The sequence below is a fragment of the Triticum dicoccoides genome, chromosome 2B (genome assembly GCF_002162155.2).
Source record: "Triticum dicoccoides isolate Atlit2015 ecotype Zavitan chromosome 2B, WEW_v2.0, whole genome shotgun sequence".
Classification (NCBI taxonomy): domain Eukaryota; kingdom Viridiplantae; phylum Streptophyta; class Magnoliopsida; order Poales; family Poaceae; genus Triticum; species Triticum dicoccoides.
The window spans coordinates 201,941,257-201,950,732 of record NC_041383.1 but is presented as its reverse complement, the minus strand read 5'-3'; the positions used below and the strand labels follow the sequence as shown (position 1 = coordinate 201,950,732).

Sequence of the window (9,476 nt, the reverse complement as noted above, 5' to 3'; positions counted from 1 at the left end):
TCACCCTGCAAATATGGAAGAAGTAAGAGAGACCTGCGGCTTCGAATCCTTGGTCCAGAGGAGACGCAGAGCCCGTCATGGTTCCTGGAGTTACTCGGGGAGGAGGACGACCGCGGTGGCGTCGCAACGGCAGCTGACGAAACAGAGGAAGGCGGCCTCGGTCCAAAAGTTTGTTGCATGCTCGGTGTCCAGGAATCGAACCAGAACGACAGCCGGAGCTGAATAGAGTTAGGGAAACTACCTAGGATCAAGGACTCACTGGAAAAATGAAGCGATTCACGGCGGCGTCCTGCGGGCCTGCATGTTGGACCGTGGGGCGTGGACGTCGAGCCGGACGGAGGGCTGGTGGATCCCGCCTATTCCTATGGCTGACGTTGCAGCGGCGAGCGACGGTGTCCCTGGCGAGCTCGACCAGAAAGAGGATCCAGGAGGAAGAGGAAATGGATTGAGGAGGGAGGTAGTGGAGTAGGAGTAGGAGTAAAACGTGAAGAGGCAGGGAGTTGCGTGCGCGTGTCCCGCGAGCTGGCGTTGCCAGCCTGGCTGGTGGGTTCACGAGAGGGACCAATTGGTCAGTAGCAAAGTAGAGGTTGAAAGAAAAATAAAAAATAAAAAAATGAAAATGACTGGAATATCTCTTCCTCCTCTACTCCCTCATAATCTACCCAGGATTAATTTCAGTGCTCAAAACTCATCAGAAATATCTTGGAAAATTTCACATATGCTACTACGTATATAATATAACTTTGTGAAAATGTCCAAGACTTTTCAGGAGTATTTGACTATCCTTTTTCAGATTTGAATTCAAATATGCCCCAAGTTTGGGTTTGAACTGTAAGCCGGTGATATGAAATTCCGAAGTTCATTAATCTTTTACTAGAGTTTGTAAATAACACACCACGGAGTATGACTTAGACGTGTCAAAGTATTTTAAAATTTTGTTTGCAGATAACTCTTGGTTTGGATCAGTTTTTTGCGTCTTAGAAAACATGTATCATCACGAACCATCTATCTATCGTCAATCCATACTTATTTTCATATGTTTCATTCTATGTCTATATATTTTAATGCACATTCTTTCAATATTTGGCTTGCACTCGGCCTTTGCGCCATTGGCGCAACGGGTCATCTAGTATATATAAAGAGAGAGAGAGACAGGTGTGCGGTGCACCGGTGCTGAGTTCTCCCGGGTGATCGTGGACAATGACAATTCCTGGAGCCCATAGTAGGTGTCCACCCCACCTCCGGTTAGCTACATGGAGTGTTCTTGCGTGGAAATGTTCTTGCATGGAAATATCGGGGGCAGTAGCAGCTGTCACCGGTTAGCTAGTGGAGAGTCTTATTACTAGTATTAAAGTCTCAAGTAACCCTAGAAAAAAAAGTCTCAAGTTCGCACGTGGGCGGCCGCAGCTGTATCTGCGTGACGCCAGCCCGCACATCCATATGCAGACATACTATATGTAGCGATACAACAACGAGACGGGCACGCTCGATCGAGACCACCGTGACTGTACTGTACCAACCGATTGGCACACCTTTCTAGTGCTAATCTAAACCAGCAACCTAGGATGTGTTTGCTTTCTATCACCAACCGGAATGTCATGGGATGGACCCGCTCCTAGGCCACGTTCCAGCGTTTAGTTCGTAACTGGGATGGAACCCACTCGTTCCCTGCGGCCGAATATTCGGCTGAGATCCGGAACCGAGCGAAACCTCCGAATCGGAGGAATTACAAGGAACCGGTCGTTCTCTCCCTTTCCTCTCCCGTAACCCGGCCCTATCCCCTCCCTCTCTGTGCGCCGCCGCTTTCTCGTCTCGCCCCTCGCTCTCAGGTGCGCCGCCGCTCCCTCTTAGCCCCTCCCTCTCCGGCGCGCGGTCACTCCCTCGTCCCCCTTCCCTCTCCGGTGCGCTGCCTGTCCCTCATCTCCCTTCCTCCCTTAGATCTGCACCACCACTCGATCTGCGCTGTCGTCGACTCACCATCTCTCTTTGTCGATCTGCAGCACAAAAAGGGAGGAAAATGGGGTGCTAGGAAGAAGAGGAGCACGTGCGGACGGCAAGCAGATGCGTGGCTGCTGTTGCAGCTGGCCTACAGCAGCGATTGCGATCTTCCTCCTTGAATATGCTTTGGCTCTACAGATTTTACTGCATGTAGCTACGAGAGAGATGGAGAGGATATTGAGATGACACTCGTGGTTGCTTTTTGATTAAAGTTTGGTGTTCTATGCTGTTCAAATTTGTGCCATATCCTTTGCAAGGATTGTTAATTAGTTTCTCTGAAACAAAATAGGCACACTCAAATTGCTATTGTCTGCTACTCCTACATCTTTGTAATAATTAGTGGAGCCATTGTTTTTTAAAAGGATGTTGTTTTCCTTGCAAATATAAACAAAAATGCTGCTGAAATTTTGTATTTTTGTTATTCTATTCTTGATTCCATGCTTCCGAACCGAACACATGAACGGAACCGTTCCATTCTACTTTTTGCTCATACCGAACATAGGGCCGGAACCGACCCGTTCCTCTGGAATGGAACCATTCCATTCCATTACAGTTGGTTCCTGAACCAAACACACCCCTAAAAAAGAGGAGCTGACGGACGAGCAGAGTCAGAGACACATTTCTGCCTCTGAATAGCTGTTTGAGTTCGCTAGTCTAGTGCAACCTTTTCCATCTCCACGGGTGAGGTGAATTTGGGGCCTGTAAGTATGTTGATCAACTCGGTTGCTCCAAGCCGGTCCAGACCGCAGGCAGGATGCCGCTGGGGCGAGCGTAAACAGCACAGGTGCGCCATGTACATGTTACCTCGTGCACGCTAGCCTGAGGGGTCCGGTCCTCTGTTCACCGGGTCCTGCAGCACATTGGGCGGTGCATGTAAGACGTCGATGGCTCACCGGCAGCAGGACGGTGGAGAAGCAGGGCTTTCAATGAGGAATGGCATACCTCATGTTGATACCAGAGCTGATGACAGGGAAGAAACCTGGTCCGCCTTGTCCACACCATCGCCCCCGAGAAAGTCGAGCACATGCTTTGCCGCCTCCCTTGGCTTCTCGACATGAGGAATGTGGCCGCACTGCCCTACCTGCCTTAAAATTGCGCTGGGGAGTTCCTGCTGTAACCGCTGCAGAGCGCCACAACACGTTTAGAATGGCGTGCATTTGTATCTGAGACATGCATATATCTTGCAAATTAGACCATGCATGGCATTTTCGCATCATCAGGCAAACTTACATATGCTTGCTTATTACTAATAATTCCATCATCCTCTCCCCATAAGACCAGGCATTTTTGCTTTACCTGTCCACGAAAACAGGACACTGGTCAGAATTATTACTCGGTTGTACAACCCATTTCATTTTTCTTCTGCGCCAGATTGTGATATCCAGCAATTCAAATGCTAGTAGCAGAAGTATAGAGTCTATAATTGATAATCAGCAAATGAGAATGACGTATCATTATGAATTGGTGTTTATATATACAAAGCTTCAAGCTAATACAATTGATGATATGGTTGGGGGATGAATTTCATCTCTCCTTTTATCTCAGCAGAAACTGGTGCTCGGTGAGGTAGCTGCAGTGTGCTGAACAATTAGGGAAACACGCAAACCTGTGTATTTTAAACATAAAGTTCCTGATGATCCTTTTTCTTAACCCTGAAACTGTAGAATAATTATTCTACGGTATATTTTCATTAATGTATAATATGTACAAACATAATAAAATACTCCCTCATATCCATATTACTTGTCTTAGATTTGTCTAAATACGGATCTATCTAACACTAAAACATGTCACATTCGTATCTAGACAAATCTAAGACAAGTAATGAATCGGAGGGAGTACAAGATCGAATAATATGTACAAACATAAATTTCCTGATGATCTTTAGCTGTCATCTTTAACTTGTGCAGCCACATTGACTCCTGGGCGATGTTGCAGAAAGAACAAGACCGAATAAACATTTAGGCTGGAGTGATACTGCCCAAGGTGATCATGGAGGCATATGCACGAATGCATTGATGGGCGCCGGCAACAAGAAGGATCATAGGGTGAAAGTGATGTTTTTACAGCTTTGCTAGAGACCCATTTGCAGCTTAGCTGATGCTCTATGTTTTGTAATAACAGGAGATGTTAGTGTTTATTTCTGCTTTGGTTAAGCTCTGTAAGGCAGTTATACTGTGGCAGTTTCTTTAGTGTAAATCAACAGAAGGGCCCGTTGTTTACAAAAAATTGCTATTTTTTACGCAACAGATTCTGCTAGTGCTGAAGGAAGCACTATCAGCACTTGAACTATCTATATTAGAAGAACCAAAAGACTTCAGATAGTAAAGGAACAATACTGAGAAAAAAGAGAATGTTTCAGAAAAAAATGAGAAAAAGGGAAACTCTGAATCAGCATCGATAGCATTTATTTGGTGTCTTGCATGACCAGTAATATTCACATCACTGAAGTTTTGTTGCAGCAAACAAGGCTACAGCCTCCAACAGTGGTCATCCGACACATATTTTAATGATTTTGTAACAAGTTTGTTGTGTGCATATTTGGATGCAGAGACAGGGAGAGTGTTCTCTTCCTTCATCTAAATAAAACGAGAAGGTTACTGACTGATAGGTCCTACGAGCCTACAGCACCATGAATGATATGAAGACAACGGAATTGGATAAGGAATAAGCAACATTTAGCATATGTGAACAGAGGATAAAATCATAATTTGGATGTTTATAGAAAAGAACCTGCTTTATTTGGTTTATGACATTATAACCTCCAGTAATCATAAAATTAACTGTAGCATCTTCCCACCAAGGAAGCAGGCAGTGTAGACGGCCAATCTGTAATGAATAATAAATTAATACAAGAAAAAACACATGACTTGTAACCCAAAAGTAAAGAGGAAACTAAATGGTTCCAATTGCGCGTGGTGATACCTGCACACTGTTAAAAACAGGATATCAGGTATACCTAAGCAGAATTCGACTGGCAAGAAATATATGATTGGGATGCAAAGTACTACCTCTATAACTAAATATAAGATGTTTTTGCAGTTCAATTACAATATTGCAGCATGAAGCAAAAAAAGGTTTGTATGTTTTTGACACATCAAATGCAGCATGACAGTTAACTTGTTAAGTACTTGCACATTGGGCATTTTTTTGGCATTTTTTGTCTTTTAGCTTACTAATACACAACAACACGCATTTACGTGTGTGTTCAAGAAAAAAAAGTTTCTTGAAGAATGATAGAGAAAACCGCATACTAGAAAGGTATGAGTACGCCTCATAAAGTGGAGTTAACTGATAGACCAACAACCAGAATATGATAGTTGTTCCGTTCAGTAAGGAATGTACAGATACTTACCTGCACCCAATCAAAGAATCCATCTGGAATATTATAAAATGCCAAGCGTGTAGCGAATAGTCGTAGAGGAAGACTCTTCAGTACAAAAACCTGGGGAGCAAAGAATTACACTGTATTCCAGCCAAAACATATGAACATACCACTGGATCGGTTTGACACAAACAAAAGATAATAATACAATATGAGCATTCTTTAGGACAAGCATAATCATCATAAAGTAAAATAAATATGCATACAGTAAGCATGGGCATCAGGAGTTCAGGACACAAAAACTAAACAGTAACAGCAAAAGATATCAACAGAAACAGAATGATTCGACACTGAAATAAAGCTACGTTGAAGCAAAGCATGCAGCTCAGTAAAACACTCACCCCAGCATATGGAACAAATTTAGGCATTCTGGTCATATCTTTTGTGCCCTCCGCATATACACTTGCACCAATGAAGATTAATTTTGATACCTGCGATGAAGATGAAGTTGGCTTCTTGTAACAAAGCTTGCGGATTTGTCCAGTTACAGAAAAGTACATACAATTCGCATCAGTGACAGCATTAAAAATATATATCTTTAGTTTTTGGTACTACTCCTACGTGCTAGACTGCTAGGTAAGAAATGAAGAGGACAGAGTATTTCTTAAAATGCTGGTACCGCTTCCGGATAGTTGACTGCGAAATCAATGGCAACAGCAGCACCCAGGCTAGGCCCAACTAGTACCATAGGCCTTTTGATGTAGGATCTCCAGAACTACACAAAGAGTTTATCAAGATGTAAGGATATTACCACTGTAATCATAAAAACAGTTTTACTACAAAATCATAAAAACTGGTCTTAAAAGACTGAGCATATTTAAACAAGGAAAGGCAAGCTGAAAACTTGCTTAAAAAAAGCGCAGTAATACATAATCCAGAAACCCAGTCCTTATTTTGGAATAGAAGCTAGTTTTTGTGCAGCTCTGAGCAAGGCCTTCAGTTACTTATCAAACCCACTCTGAATTAAACAGGACATTTGGAGACTAGGAAGTAGGAACTGAACTCATCACATGGACATTATCTACATGTACACCAGCAGTAGTAGTTAACTTGTATACCTGATAAAGATGCTCGCGCTTAGACACAATATCACAGGGTGGCCTTGTTTCTACGATCCAATTGATCAATATATCAGAAGTTGTCACAACTTGCAACTGTGGCAAGCACAATTATAGAACCAATTCCAACGATATGCAGCAGAGTGAGGGCATACCTAAATTAGAGAAGCCCCATCCAAGAATGTCCACAGCCCAAGTCTCCAACCCAGCATCCTCCAGCAAAGGGTAGGTATACCTCCACTCTAAACAAGAACTGCATCTAACACTTTTAGAGTGTCCATCCTGCTAAATGCATGGTAAAAGTAGAAGAAGACTCTTGTGGCAGCACCCCATTGAGACCGGAATTAGACATTGCAGGTCGAACGGTAAGATAGGCAGCGCCCCAAAATTTGGTGTTGCATTGCACGAACCTGTCGAAGCCGTGGAGCAGCACGACCGGATCGGCGCTCTGCTGCTGCTTGAGTGGCCTCACGCAGCTGCTCGGTATCGGGCTCTTGGAGAAGCCGGTCTGGAGTGGGAATCGGTTAAGAAAAAATTCAGCACGGGTGTTACTACGGCAGATTATCAACAGAAGAGCAAAATTACGGCAGTTTGCGGAGAAGCTATCTCGCCTGGACGGGCACGCGCTCGATTCGCTTGGTGAGGCGGAGGGCGGCGCCGTCGCGGATGCGCTCGACCGCCCTGGGCAGGAACGGCGGGAAGTCGTTGGCGGCGGCGGCTCGGCCGGTGGCGCCGACGTCGGCGGAGGCCGCGACCCTGAACCGGGCCCTCCGCGGCGCCGGGGGCGGCAGCGCCGGCGAGGTGGAGAGGGTGAGCAGCGGCGGCATTGGTGGAGTTAGCCGGTCGCCCCGCGCGCTCGTTGGAGTGTGTGGGTTGAGCGGATGTTATGGGGCGCCAAGGGGGCGGTGGGCACCTCGTGGCCCCCGCCTGGCAGCCTGTGCTGCTGCCGGTACGTCGACACGCGTGGTGGGCGTGCAAAATTGCACGGAAACGGTGGCACGCAACGGGCCTTCCGCCGGCGATCGCGTCCGAGCTTTGCTTCGGCAGTGCAATCAGCCTTCGGCCGTTAACCGTTCTCGGCAAACTCCAAGTACCGACACATCGATTCCTGAGCTGAGCTGAGCTGAGCTGGGTCCTTCACGGGTGTGACCCGCCGACGAACCCTGTAGCACCGTCACGACGCGCGTCCAGCGTATGGGCGCGGAAAGTGCCACGCTGCGTGGCACACAAACATGCACGCATCACGTGGCGGCCGGCGACGATCGCGACCGACGTCCATGTATGTGGAGTGTGCTGAGTAGCAATTTTTTCATTAATAAATTAATCAACGAATAAATTACTAACATAGACATTGGCATAAATAAACACGTTGATATCGAATCACCAAAGCGCATGCTACGCTAATAGCAGATATATCTATGTATAACATTAGCATGGCTAAAACAGAAATTAATAGAAGCAGGATAAACGAGTTATGCCCTCCGTTCGGCCAAGTAGAGGCCGCGGCAGTGGCGGTAGCAGCGGTGGCGTCATCAATGGCCTTCTTTTCGGTTTCAAGCTTCTCAGCGACAACACTCTCGACTTCAGCGGACAAGGTGACGATGAAGACGATGCAAACATAGATGATGCAGCCAGTGGCGGAGCTAGCATTTGAGAACAGGGTGGTCCGCCCTTCCCAAAAAAACAAAAAAAATGACATGTGAATGTTCTAACTAATTATCAATATCACATAGAAATAGATTAATATGGTCTTACAAACACACTAAAATTCTCAACTAAGTCTAAGTAATTCTCAATTAAGTCCAAGTTTTGCATAAAGAAGCCTACATGGTATACTAGATGGAGCATAGTACATACCTTGAGAAGTTTAAAAAGACTATGTTTCTGGGCTACGCTTTTGCAATGCCATGAAGGTATAGATTATATCATCTTCATTTACCTCGGAGAAAATATCCCTCTCAATGTATGTGACTAGGCAATCATCCAAAAGGTTATCACCCATCTCATTTCTCAACTTGCTCTTTACTAAACTCATAGCTAAAAATGCTCTCTCAATGTTTGTCGTGGCCACCAATAGAATCGGTACCAACTTTAGCAGCAAGTACACCCAATTATGAATAATATGTCTCCCTGTTTGAAGAAGCTCAACCGAGAGATCAACAAGATTTCGATGGCCACATCTGGCATAGCCTCTGCCTTCTTCTTCCCTTTCTTCATAGCTTCTCTTTGAAAAAGAAAACAATGTATCTGGTCCTCTTCATTTCTTCAACAATTCTGCAATAAGAATTACTTTCTAATAATAAAGCTATTTGGGGGAGAAATGATGTGCAAAATTATGCATGTGTTCGGTTATCTATTGGATAGCATAGCACAGAACAAATAAACCATAAATTAGAAATTAGGAATCGGAAATTGGGCAGTTCATACCTTAAATCGGGCTCAGCTGAGTTGCTACCGTAGGACAGGCAGGGGCACTGGGGCACTGGGCGGCCGCGGCCGGCTTAGTAGGGGCGTCAGGCACGCAGGGGCAGGGACGCGGCACCGCATACGTGCAGGGCAGAGGCGCACGCGCACGCGCAAGCAGCTCGCAGGGGGGCGGAAAAGGGAAAGGGATCCTCCTAGCTCGATGTAGTCGCTGGCTCGATCTGGACGAGGAGTGTGTTGTGGCTGCATCAGTTGGGCTGCGTTCGGGTTATTGGGCTATTTTTTTCTCTCTCTAGCCCAGTAACAGATCCATAGGTATATAGGTTAACCCAAAATCCCAGGGTGGGCCGCGGCCCACCCGGGCCACCCTGTAGCTTCGCCCATGGATGCAGCGAATGTGGATGAACGGCGGCAAGCAGTCGCGTAGGGGACGCTCCCCAAAAAACTAATCGCCCCTTTTCCGTACAAAATCCGAAGAGGCCGGGTTTCGGAGGCTTGGTCTTTCATCAATCGTGTACGCGTTGGATGGGATGGGATCACCGGCGGCATCACCAACAAAGGAACAACAGCGACTGTGAAGGCAGATGCGATATGTCTCGTGTGACGGCTAG

The 9,476-nt window shown here is 45.9% G+C and overlaps 1 protein-coding gene and 1 long non-coding RNA gene across 2 annotated transcripts; one reads left to right on the top strand and one right to left on the bottom strand.

Annotated features, from left to right (window-relative positions):
• The first annotated feature begins 1,748 nt into the window (after nt 1-1,748).
• On the top strand, nt 1,749-2,414 carry LOC119363062. The gene is made up of 2 exons (XR_005173734.1): nt 1,749-1,901; nt 2,001-2,414. It is a non-coding gene; the product is annotated as an uncharacterized LOC119363062 (long non-coding RNA).
• Nucleotides 2,415-2,448: 34 nt separating this feature from the next.
• On the bottom strand, nt 2,449-7,307 carry LOC119363061 (uncharacterized hydrolase YugF-like). Its single transcript, XM_037628365.1, has 11 exons — nt 7,053-7,307; nt 6,852-6,949; nt 6,597-6,694; nt 6,442-6,491; nt 6,003-6,098; nt 5,725-5,814; nt 5,354-5,443; nt 4,732-4,827; nt 3,229-3,294; nt 2,941-3,118; nt 2,449-2,848 (listed from the first exon to the last, which is right to left on the bottom strand). Exons 1-10 carry the CDS (start codon nt 7,266-7,268, stop codon nt 2,942-2,944), a joined length of 1,077 nt encoding a protein of 358 aa, XP_037484262.1. The 5' UTR covers nt 7,269-7,307; the 3' UTR covers nt 2,449-2,848; nt 2,941.
• Nucleotides 7,308-9,476: the final 2,169 nt, after the last annotated feature.